The sequence below is a fragment of the Hemiscyllium ocellatum genome, chromosome 38 (assembly GCF_020745735.1).
Source record: "Hemiscyllium ocellatum isolate sHemOce1 chromosome 38, sHemOce1.pat.X.cur, whole genome shotgun sequence".
Taxonomy (NCBI): Eukaryota; Metazoa; Chordata; class Chondrichthyes; order Orectolobiformes; family Hemiscylliidae; genus Hemiscyllium; species Hemiscyllium ocellatum.
In genome coordinates, this window is record NC_083438.1 from 39,501,865 (window position 1) to 39,514,711 (window position 12,847).

Consider the following 12,847-nt stretch of genomic DNA (forward strand, 5'->3'; position numbering starts at 1 on the left):
CAGAGGGTCCTGGCAGTACCTCCCCAGGCAAGCAGTCAGGGAGGTCATTGGTAAGTAATGAGGCGATTGCAATTCATTTCCACAACCAATATCTTTGATGAAGTGATGTGACACACACAGATTCCAATGATCGATGCCTTCAATAGGTTGCTATTTATTATTGAGCTCTGGGCCTGATACTCACAAACAGGACAATTCCACTTCAGGCTCTCGGTTCCTGTTGGACACAAACAAGACCACTCAGCCCCTTTAGCCCATTACATTGGATCAGTATGAGGTTAATCCAGCCCCAGAAGCCTTCAGCACAGGAACAGTAGGACATTCAGTCTGTCAGGTCTGTGAGAGAGGAACAGGAGAAGCTCCATTCACCCCCTTGAACCATGTTCAATGCTGCCCAGGTCTACAGAGAGACAATATCAGGATACACAAAGGGTTAACAGTTTGTTTGTATTCCGGGGCTAATTGCTGCTTTCTCACTTTGACCCAGCTTCCTGCTTTCACTCACTGTGACAGACAGCAGTTCTGACTAAATACTCAAGGGGAACAATACAGGAAGTGGCCATTCCACCCTCCCCAGGCCAGTAGTCGGATAGGCCCAGAGTAACTAAAATCACGACAAGAACTTACTGCCGCAACCAGGATCATTCCATGCTGATGTTGTGAAGATATATTCCAATGAACAATTTCGGTTGTTAGGAAGATCTCGCTGTAGGGCTCAAAGTCTGTCATACAGGATATCTTTCTCGGTCAAGGAACGTGGGTAATGCAGAGACAGGAGCTTTGGGACATCTAGAGGAGGTAAAAGCTGCTATAGAATTTCAAATATTTTATTGTTTTACCTTCTTGAAGCCTCCTGACTCTGAGGTGCACCCATCAACCCAGAGGGAGTCAAAGTAGTCTGCAAGGACATGGTCTAAAAGCAGTTCTGATCTCTCGAGAGCTGGTGACAAGAGGTGAGGTCTCATTCACTTCTTTCTGTTTCAGAGCTTGAGAGGGTGAGGCTGATGAAATATCTGGGAGCAGACACTGATCAAGAAATTTTACTTGCTGCTGTAACTTCTCCAAGGTAATGACATCGTCAGCTCAGACATGCTCATGGTTAATAATCTTTGTACAAGATTGGTATTATCGAGCTCTGTTTGGGAACCAGTGCAGCAGTGAGGCAGTGTACACACTCATACCTAGTCCTGGTCACCCATCACCCTGTGCTCACTGATATACACTGGCTCCCATCCTGACAACAGTCGTGGAGTTACACAGAGATCCCACAGTGTACATTGCAGACCGAGAGGAGGTTGCAGAGGGAGGGAGTGGAGAGCGGTGACAGAGAGATGGGAAAGCAGTGGTGATTATCATAAAGCTGAAGCTTTGTTAACCAATGGAATTCAGTGAATAAGGATTCAGTCGTGAGGATGAGCTGGAATAAATACTGGGGAATGATGTTTACACTGACACTGCAAGTTCAGTTACAATTTACTGAAACTTATGTTCTTACTGATTTAGTTAGAATTTCCCACAAAGACAGCACAGCAGCTCCTAGAATAGACAGACTGGTCAGCGTCGCACTTCCTGATCATTCTCCCTGTGCTAGAAACCTCAATAAGGGTGTGAGATAACTGACAGAGAGAAGGGAGAGTGCAGGGCTGACATGTTCCCATGAAGGTGAAGGGCAGGACCAATAGGCTGAGAGAACCCTGAATGTCAGGGGATGCACAGGATTGGATACGGGAAAAAAACCCTTTTGACAGACACCGAGGGCTCAAAACACTGAATGTTTCAGAGGAGAAAATACAGGGGGTTACTGAAAATGGGAATTAGGAGAACAACGAGGGGACATGAAGAAGCAATGGGGGGTACCATTACGGAAAACCCAAAGGTGGTTTATAAGTATATTCGGGGTCAGAGAAGGAGCCGGCCCCATTAGGGACCAAACGGGCAAACTGTGTGTGTGGGGCCTGAAGACACAGCTGAGGTTCAAAATGAGTATGTTGTATCTGTGTTCACTGTAGAGAGGGACAAGGTAAGTCTGGGACTCAGGGAGGGAGAATCTCATATATTACAGTGAATTAGCATTGAGAAGGAGGAGGTATTAACTGTTTTAATGGATCAGTCCCTTTGGCCCAGATCACATGTACCTCAGGCTGCTGTGGGAGGCAAAGGGAGGAGATTGCAGGCACCCCGACATTAATTTACAAATCCTCTCGTTTTGATGTGTTTTGATTTCTGATTGTCACATGCACATCAGTCCAGTGAAAGGTTCTGTGTGCAGTACAGATAGACCATACTTTACAAAGACCATCGTGTGATTGTACAGAGTGGGGAATACGGCTGCACAGAATTTGTACATAAAGCAAGATGAACATTAGGTTTGAAATTTGAGAGGTCCATTCAGAATCTAACATCAGCAGCAAGGAAGAGGCTGAACTTGAACCTGTCGGTATCTGTGTGGAAGGTTTTGTACCTCCTGCCTGGTGGAAGGGTTGGAAGAGATTAGAACCAGGGTGGGAGGGCTCTCTGATGGTGTTGGCTGTCTCTCTGAGGCAAGGAGAGGTGTACATGGAGACAATGGACAGATGATCAGCTTGTGTGATGGTCTAGGCTGTGTTCACAACCCTCTGTCGTTATTTACAGGCCTGGGCAGAGCAGTTGCTGTTCCAAGACGTGATGTATCCAGATAGAATGCTCTCCATGGTGCATCTGGAAAGGTGGGTGAGGGGCCTCATGCTGAATTTCCTTCATCTCCTGACATTAATGTGCTTCTTCATCATCGCATCTGCATGGGGTGGTCCAGGACACATTGTTGGTTATCATCACTCCGAGGAACTTGATGCTCTCCACCCACTCCTCCTCATCCCCCCTCCACTTTCCTTCCAACCTCTATAACCCCCTCCACCCCCTACACCCCCTCCTTATCCCTGTAACCTCCTCCTGCCCCTACACCCCCTCCCTATCTCTGTAACCCCCTCCAGTCCCTACACCCCCTCCCTATCTCTGTAACCCCCTCCACCCCCTCCACCCCCTCCTTATCCCTGTCACCTCCTCCAGCCCCTACACCCCTATCCTATCTTTGTAACCCCCTCCAGTCCCTACACCCCCTCCCTATCTCTGTAAACCCCTCCAGCCCTTACACCCCCTCCCTATCTCTGTAACCCCCTCCCACCCCTCCACCCCCTCCCTATCTCTGTAACCTCCTCCAGTGGGTATGAACTTTCAAGATCTCTGTGCTCCTCCGATTTTTGAGTACCTCCTGATTCCTTGGCTCCATTATTCTCCGATGTGCCTTCAGCTGCCAAGGGGCCCTGAGCTCTGGGATGAGTTCCTAAAACTCTCCAACTGTCATGTCTATCTCTGTTGCTTTCTCTTACTTTTTCTTTCTCTCTCTGTATCTCTCTCTTTCCCTTGCTCCCAACGTTTCACCACAGTATGTCATCAATGTCCTCTCTGACTTTGGCTTTTGTCACCTGTTTCCTGATATCCGCTGGTGGAACTCAGCGTGAGACGATGGTGAATTAAGATGAATGGTCATTCCTCAGCAAAGGACTCACCTTCATCCCCCTCCGTCCATGCATCAATGAATTTAGTACACGCCGTGACGTCGAACACTTCTTCCGTTGCCTCCGCCTCTGAGCTTACTTTCACAATCAGGATTCCCGCCCACCTTCCGAGGACCCCTTTGCCCACCTCCAACACACTGCATCCACCTGGACACCCCGTGCTGGCCTATTACCTGCCCTTGACCTCTTCATTTCCAACTGCAGCCGGGACATTAACCGCCTCAACCTGTCTAAGCCACTCCCCCACTTCAACCTCTCACTCTCACAACGCGCAGCCCTCCAATCCCTCTGCTCCAATCCCAACCTCACTATCAAGCCAGCAGATAAAGGGGGCGCAGTGGTAGTCTGGCGCACTGACCTCTACACCGCTGAAGCCAAACACCAACTCGAGGACACCTCTTCCTACTGCCCCCTTGACCATGACCCCACCCTCCATCACCAAACCATCATCTCCCAGACCATACAGAACCTCATCACCTCAGGAGATCTCCTACCCACTGCTTCCAACCTCATAGTCCGGGAACCCCACACTGCCCGGTTCTACCTCCTTCCGAAGATCCACAAGCCTGACCACCCTGGCCGACCCAATGTCTCAGCATGCTCCTGCCCCACTGAATGCATCTCTACCTACCTCGACACTGTCCTATCCCCCTAGTCCAGGAACTCCCCACATACGTTCGACACACCACCCACGCCCTTCACCTCCTCCAAGACTTCCGTTTCTCCGGCCCCCAGCGCCTCCTCTTCACCATGGATATCCAATCACTCTACACCTCCATCCACCATGACCAGGGCCTCCAATCCCTCCGTTTTTCCCTCTCCCGACATCCTCAACAGTACCCTTCCACCGACACTCTCATTCGTTTGGCCGAACTGGTCCTCACCCTTAAGAATTTCTCCTTCGAATCCTCCCACTTCCTCCAGACCAAAGGGGTAGCCATGGGCACACGTATGGGCCCCAGCTATGCCTGTCTCTTTGTTGGCTACGTAGAACAGTCGATCTTCCATAATTACACCGGCACCACTCCCCACCTCTTCCTCCGCTACGTTGATGACTGCATTGGCGCCACCTCGTGCTCCCGTGAGGAGGTTGAGCAATTCATCAACTTCACCAACACATTCCACCCTGATCTTAAATTTACCTGGGCCATTTCTGACACCTCCCTCCCCTTCCTGGACCACTCCATCTCCATTAATGACAACTGACTTGACACTGACATTTTTTACAAACCCACCAACTCCCACAGCTACCTGGATTACACCTCTTCCCACCTTACCTCTTGCAAAAATGCCATCCCGTATTCCAATTCCCAGGAGGACCAGTTCCACCACAGAACACACCAGATGGTCTCCTTCTTTAGAGACCGTAATTTCCCTTCCCACATGGTTAAAGATACCCTCCAACGCATCTCGTCCAAATCCCGCACCTCCGCCCTCAGACCCCACCACTCCAACCGTAACAAGGACAGAACGCCCCTGGTGTTCACCTTCCACCCTACCAACCTTCGCATAAACCAAATCATCCTCCGACATTTCCGCCACCTCCAAATGGACCCCACCACCAGGAATATATTTCCCTTCCCACCCCTTTCCGCCTTCTGCAAAGACCATTTCCTCCGTGACTACCTGGTCAGGTCCATGCCCCCCACCAACGACGCACCCTCCCATCCTGGCACTTTCCCCTGCCACCGCAGGAACTGTAAAACCTGTGCCCACACCTCCTCCCTCACCTCCATCCAAGACCCTAAATGAGCCTTCCGCATTCATCAAAGTTTTACCTGCACATCCACTAATATCGTTTATTGTATCCGTTGCTCCCAATGTGGTCTCCTCTACATTGGGGAGACTGGATGCCTCCAAGGAGAGCGGTTTAGGGAACATCTCCAAGATACCCGCACCAATCAACCACACCGCCCTGTGGCCCAACATTTCAACTGCCCCTCCCACTCTGCCGAGGACATGGAGGTCCTGGGCCTCCTTCACCGCCACTCCCTCACCACCAGACGCCTGGAGGAAGAACGCCTCATCTTCCGCCTCAGAACACTTCAACCCCAGGGCATCAATGTGGACTTCAACAGTTTCCTCATTTCCCCTTCCCCCACCTCACCTCAGTTCCAAATTTCCGGCTCAGCACTGTCCCCATGACCTGTCCTACCTGCCTTTTTCCACCTATCCACTCCACCCTCCCCCACCTCCGACCTATCACCTTCATCCCTCCCCCACTCACCTATTGTACTCTATGCTACTTTCTCCCCACCCCCACCCTCCTCTAGCTTATCTCTCCACACTTCAGGCTCACTGCCTTTATTCCTGATGAAGGGCTTTTGCACAAAACGTCGATTTTACTGCTCCTCGGATGCTGCCTGAACTGCTGTGCTCTTCCAGCACTCCCTGCCTTCTGTCAGCCAGCCAATTCTGAATCCAGATAGCCAAATCTCACTGTATCGCATACCTTCTGACTTTATGAACGTACTGGGGAACCTTATCAAATACCTTTCTGAAGTCAATATACACCATATCAACTGCTCAACTTTCATCTACCTGTCTCATCACCTCCTCAAAATACCCTGCTGAATCCATTCATAACCTTCCTCACTATCCACAACTCCACCAAAGTTCACGGTGTTTGCAAACTTATTAAACAGACCGCTGACATTATCATCCAAATTATTTATCTGTTTCATAAACTACAGGGGGCCCAGCAGTGGACCCTGTTTAACACCACTGGTCACAGACCCCCATTTCCCCACATCCCTCCACAGAGACTCTCTGTGCCCTCTGACCAAGCCAAATTTGTATCTAACTGACCAACTCACCCTGGATGCTGTGTGCCTTTATCTTCGGAACAAGTTTACCATGAGGGACCTTGTCAAATGCTTTAATAAAGTCTGAGTAGGCAACATCCACTGCCCTTCCCTCATCAGTCATCCTCATCACTTCCTCAAAGCACTCAATCATGTTTGTGAGGCAGACTTCCCCTGCATAAAGCTATGGGGATATCCTTCATCAGAACATTCTTTTCCAAATATGAGTAAATCCTGTCTCTCAGAATCTTCTCCAATAAATACCGATGAGAACTTAAAATAATTTCTAACACTTTTGTAAAAACACTCATTGTTTTCACCTTGCTTGCTTTCTGTGACAGTGCAGCACATCCTTCGAACTGACCCTCCGACAGTGCGGCACTCCCTCAGCACTGACCCTCCGACAGTGCGGCACTCCCTCAGCACTGACCCTCCGACAGTGCGGCACTCCCTCAGCACTGACCCTCTGACAGTGCGACACTCTTTCAGTACTAAACCACCGGCAATGCAGTGCTCCCTCATCACTGACCCTCCGACAGTGCCCACTCCCTCAACACTGACCCTCCAACAGTGACAACTCCTCAGCACTGACCCTCCGACAGTGCCCACTCCCTCAACACTGACCCTCCAACAGTGACAACTCCTCAGCACTGACCCTCCGACAGTGCCCACTCCCTCAGCACTGACCCTCCGACGGTACAGTTCTCCTTCAGTATTAACCCACTGACAATGCGACACTCCCTCAGTCCTGAGCCCCTCAGATGTCTGCCTTAATGCGGTTGGTTCAGACAGAGAGTATGAATTTCAACAATGATGATGTAAATCTTTTCATGATTTGTCTCCATTTCTCTTCAGGTCTTTGCCAATGAAGTGGTTCCTCCTCTTGTCACTGCTCCTGCCTTCAGTCTGTGGTATGTGTCTCTCTCAATGTACATCTACATATATAGAGGAGCCTTGTGAGAGAGGAGGGGAGGCAGAGCGAGAGAGCGGGGTGGGGGAAGAGAGAGACGTGGGGAGAGGGAGACACACAGAGAGACAGCAAAAAGCAGAAAGGATGAGGAAATATCAGTCGCAAAGACAGACCCTAATTAGAAATTGGAATGTGGAGAGACTGGGATTTTACGAAGAGCAGCATGTTAATAAGTTAGACTGGGTGGGATATTAAAGGGAGAGGGGAGTGAGTGGGAGAGTGGGATTAGACTGGGTGGGATATTAAGAGGAGCAGGGAGTGAGGGGGGAGAGTGGGATTAGACTGGGTGGGATATTAAAGGGTGTGGGGAGTGAGGGGAAGAATGGGATTAGACTGGGTGGGATATTAAAGGAAATGGGGAGTGAGGGGGAGAGTGGGATTAGACTGGGTGGGATATTAAAGGGAGTGGGAAGTGAGGGGAGAGTGGGATTAGACTGGGTAAGATATTAAAGAATGTGGGGAGTGAGGGGAGAGTGGGATTAGATTGGGTGGGATATTAAAGGGTGTGGGGAGTGAGGGGAGGGTGAGATTAGACAGGGTGGGATAGTAAGAGGAATGAGGAGTATTATGACATGGGTAACCCCTCCTGCTTAATTTAAACCTGCAACACAGGGAAGATTTATCCCCTGCAGTCATCTGTGAAAATCCGAGAGTTCAAGAACTATTTGAAGGAAAAATTAACAACTTTATTTCTTAAGGTATATGAGAGAATAACTAACCAGCAACTGTTTCCATCTCCTTCCTCCAACCTGTCTTTTTACTTTCCCTTCTGCAATACTAGTCTCATTAAACCCCAATTAAAATTTACAAAACAAAACTTCTTATCTCAAAAGGCAGCTTTCTGTTCTCTGTATTCCTGTCTTCATTGCTCCTTCTAGGGGATTCTGCCTCACAGGTTATTGATCGATAAAGGTACCTTTAAGAGAGTAATTTTTCAGGCAGTCTCTACATGCTGCTGGCTTGGCAGCTCTCCTCCTAACTGTTCAATTTTCCTCAGTTTTTTACCCCCCCCAAATCATCGGATTATATCATTGCCTTTTAAAATTGTCAAAAAACTAAATTCAAACTTGCTTGGAATGTGGTATTTTTCAGGGTATAATTTAAACTGATTGGCCTTACGTGAATTTGTTTTGTCGATTCTCGGCAACCCAGCTCACCTAGCTTTCGACCAAGTGTTACCTATCTCTGCAGGCTCCTCCAGCCCATACACCCCTCACTATCTCTGTAACCTACTTTGACCCCTGCAGCCCCTCCCTATCTCTGTTACATCCTCCAGCCCCTACACACTTTCTCTCTGTCTGCCACCTCTTCCAGTCCCTACACCCCCTCCCTCTCTCTATAATCCCCTCCAGCCCCTACAACTCCTCCATATCTCTGTAACCCCCTCCAGTCAGTACACCCCTCCCTATCTGTGTACTCCCCTCCAGCCCCTGAACCATCCCTATCTCTGAAAGCCCTTCCAGTCCCTACACCCCCTCCCTATCTCTGTAACCCCCTATACCCCCTCCCTATCTCTGTGATCCTATCCAGTCCCTATGCCCCCTCCCTATCTCTGTAATCCCCTCCAGCCCCTACACCCCCACCCTATGTCTGTAACCTCCTCTAGCACCCTCACCCCTCCCTATCTCTGTAACCCCATCCAGCCCCTACACTCCCTCCCAATTGCTGTAACCTCCTTCAACCCCTACACCCCCTCCCTGTATCTGTAAACACCTCCAGCCCCTACACCCCCTCCCTATCTCTGTAACCCACTTCAGCCCCTGCACTCTCTCCCTATCTCTGTAACCTCCTCTATCACCCACACCCCTCCATATCTCTGTAACCCCATCCAGCATCTACACCACCTCCCTATCTCTGTAACCCCCTCCAGGCCCTACACTCCCTCCCAATTGCTGTAACCTCCTCCAACCCCTACACCCCCTCCCTATCACTGTAAACCCCTCCAGACCCTACACCTCCTCCCTATCTCTGTAAACCCCTCCAGCCCCTACAACCCCTTCCTATCTCTGTAACACCCTCCAGCCCTTACACCCCCTCCCTATCTCTGTAACCCCCTCCAGCTCTTACACCCCCTCCCTATCTCTGTAACCCCCTCCAGCCCCTACACCCCCTCCCTATCTCTGTAACCTCCTCCAGCCCCTACACCCCCTCCCTATCTCTGTAACCTCCTCCAGCCCCTACACCCCCTCCCTATCTCTGTAACCCTCCCCAGCCCCTACACCCCCTCCCTAAATCTGTAACACCCTCCAGCCCCTACAAACCCTCCCTATCTCTGTAACCCCCTCTAGCCCCTACACCCCCTCCCTATCTCTGTAACCCCTGGTGCAGGGGAAGCTGGTTAAACACATGAGGGAGAGAGGGAGATGAAGATGAGGTGCTGAGGAAGCTGATCTGGAGCAGAAACCCTAGCATGGAGCAGAGGGGCCGAATGGAAAGTTCAGTGACAACACCATCAGTAAAACATTTCCCACCATGTCAACATTAACCGGATTGGTAACAAACCTCTGTTTCAGATAAACCGAGAGATTTTCAGATTGCACACAGTGTGAATGGTGACGATAAGAGAGATTTAACGTCTGTGAATGAGCGGGACACTGTGAATATTAGCTGTACCAGTCAGAACAGTGACCCTGCAGTCTCAGGGTACAGCTGGTACAGACTCACTCAGAACAAGCCAGTCAGCGGGCAGATACTGCTGTTTGAAAGCATCAGCAAGGACGACAGTGGGAATTATCAATGTGAGGCTAGAAACAACGTTGGGACAGGGAGATCACACATCATCACCATCAGAGTGCAGTGTGAGTATCCCCAGAAACACAGCTCCTGAATTCATTCACCTGGTATTTCCAAACCTGGTCAAACAGCTTCTGGACAGAAACCATTAAAGGGCACATGCAGATAGAGTGCGGCACTGTCGGAGGGTCAGTGCTGAGGGAGTGGGCACTGTCGGAGGGTCAGTGCTGAGGGAGTGGGCACTGTCGGAGGGTCAGTGCTGAGGGAGTGGGCAGTGTCAGAGGGTCAGTGCTAAGGGAGTGCGGCACTGTCGGAGGGTCAGTGCTGAGGGAGTGGGCACTGACACAGGTTCAGTGCTGAGGGAATGCCGCACTGTCGAAGGGTCAGTGCTGAGGGAGTGGGCACTGTCGGAGGGTCAGTTTTGAGGGAGTGGACACAGTTGAAGGGTCAGTACTGCGAGAGTGGGCACTATCGGAGGATCAGTGCTGAGGGAATGGGCGCTGTCGGAGGGTCAGTGCTGAGGGAGTGGGCACTGTCGGAGGGTCAGTCCTAATGGTGTTGGGAGTTTATTTCCAGATGCCCCGACCAGTGTCCGAATCACATTCCCGTCTTCAGTTCGAGCTGGAACGTGGACATCCCTCGGTTGTCAGTCTGATGGCTATCCAGCAGCATCTCACTATCGTTGGCGGAAGGTGTGTCCACACAGTTCGATGCCTCTCTGTTCTGGGAGTCAATGGTGGTCTCAATGTTCATACTACGCTTCATTTGAAGATGTTTTCTGTGAGTTCATCTGTACAGCGAGGAACTCCGTCGGTGAAAAGGATTCTGATCCCATCCGACTGGATATTCAGTGTGAGTGTCATCAGTGTGAGAGTCCCACTCACCAACAAACTCTCACATTATACTGAGCCTACACTTCATGTACCTCCCTATCTCTGTAACCTCCTCCAATCCCTACACGTCCTCCCTATCTCTGTAATCCCCTCCAATCCCTATACCTCCTCCCTATCTCTGTAATGTCCTCCATCCACTCCACCCCCTGCCTATCTCTGTAACCTCCTCCAATCCCTACACCCCCTCCCTATCTCTGTAACCTCCTCCATCCCCTCCACCCCCTTTCTATCCCTGTACCCTCCTCCAGCTCCTACACCCCCTCCCTATCTCTGTAACCCCCCCCAGCCCCTACACCCTCTCCCTATCTCTGTAACCCCCCTAGCCCCTACGCCCCCTCCCTATCTCTGTAACCCCCTCCAGCCCCTACACCCCCTCCCTATCTCTGTAACCTCCTCGAGTCCTGGCCTCTAGAGTAGCACCTGAATCCCACCACCGGCTCTGCTATCAGCCGCCTATGACCCTGAGCTCAGATATTCCCTCACTTCACCCCTCCATCTCCCTCTTTCCTCTCAGACATTGAGGAAAGCCGACCTCTTCTCCTGATGTTGTTGAAGCAACTTGCAGTCACATTACTGTTTCACCCTTTTCAATGCAACAACTTCTTCAACAGGCGCTACGTAAGTGCAGGCTGAGTGTTGTTACCTTTTTTTGTCACATTTCCTGGTTTCATTTGTGATCAGCAATCTTTCTGATGTTCCCCCACCCCACCCCTCGGAGACCCCCTGTCTCCTGTGGATCCGGATATGTGAGGGATTCTGAAATATCGGAATCACGTCTCTCTCTCTCTCTCCCCACAGACGGACCGAGAAACGTGGAGATTATTTCTGAGGATACAGTGAAGGAGGGGACCGAGATCACGTTAACGTGTCGAGGTGAAGCCAACCCCCCGGTTCATACCTACAGCTGGAGGAAAATTTGCAACAGACAACGGAAAGATCTGGGAGAAAATACCGACACGATTAGGATTCAACCCACCAGGAATGATGCATCTTGTAGCTACATCTGTACAGCAGGGAATTCTGTCAGCTCCCGGGATTCCACACCCAAACACATTAATGTACAGTGTAAGTAAAGAGGGTGTGGGATAACCAGAAAATAGCCCCCAGACCACACTCGGAGCACTGTGTTTAGATCCCTGGTCTCCACATACAGTTGGATAGTCAGGCATGGGATTTGGGGAATGTTCCATGATATTCCACAGTTTTATCCCCCTCCCTGACCTGAATCGAGCTGTAATTCCTCTTATAGATGGTCCTGGAGATGTTACCATTGTTCGCAATGAGCCACAGGGAGAGGTGAAGGAGGGAGACCGGGTTACCCTGACCTGTAACTCCAGGAGTAATCCAGGAGCTCTCTACACCTGGTATAAAGACAGTGTGAACACAGCAGCTAACAAGGGGACAGGGAACATCCTGACCATTCGCTCCATCACCCCAACGGAATCTGGAGATTATTACTGCAAAGCGGAAAACGTTATTGGAAGGTTAGGGTGGATTGGCCATGGGAACTTGTCCCAGAGTCTGAGGTGCATGAGAGCTGAAAATATGTTGCTGGAAAAGCGCAGCAGGTCAGGCAGCATCCAAAGAGCAGGTGAATTGACGTTTCGGGCATGAGCCCTTCTTCAGGAATTCCTGATGAAGGGCTCATGGCCGAAACGTTGACTCAAGCCCCTACAGCCCCTCCTTATCTCTGTAATCTCATCCAGCGCCCCACCTACACCTCAGTAACCCATTCCAGTCTGTACACCCCCTCCAGACTCTAGACGTCCCCTCTATCTCTGTAACCTCCTATAGCCCCTACACCCCCTCTCTATCCCTGAAGCCCCATCCAACCCCAACACCCCTTCCCTATCACTGTAACCTCTTCCAGCCCCTACATCCCCTCCCTATCTC

The 12,847-nt window shown here is 50.6% G+C and overlaps 1 protein-coding gene across 1 annotated transcript in view; it reads left to right on the top strand.

The window, feature by feature from the left end:
• Positions 1-623: 623 nt before the first annotated feature.
• Positions 624-12,847, top strand: part of LOC132834007 (B-cell receptor CD22-like) — a 31,290-nt gene continuing 19,066 nt past the window's right edge. The window contains exons 1-6 of the mRNA XM_060852719.1: positions 624-798; positions 985-1,066; positions 2,632-2,705; positions 7,214-7,269; positions 10,638-10,913; positions 11,753-12,019. Of these exons, the coding sequence (XP_060708702.1) occupies positions 2,665-2,705; positions 7,214-7,269; positions 10,638-10,913; positions 11,753-12,019 (640 nt within the window). The 5' untranslated portion in view covers positions 624-798; positions 985-1,066; positions 2,632-2,664. The remainder of the gene's footprint in view (positions 799-984; positions 1,067-2,631; positions 2,706-7,213; positions 7,270-10,637; positions 10,914-11,752; positions 12,020-12,847) is intronic.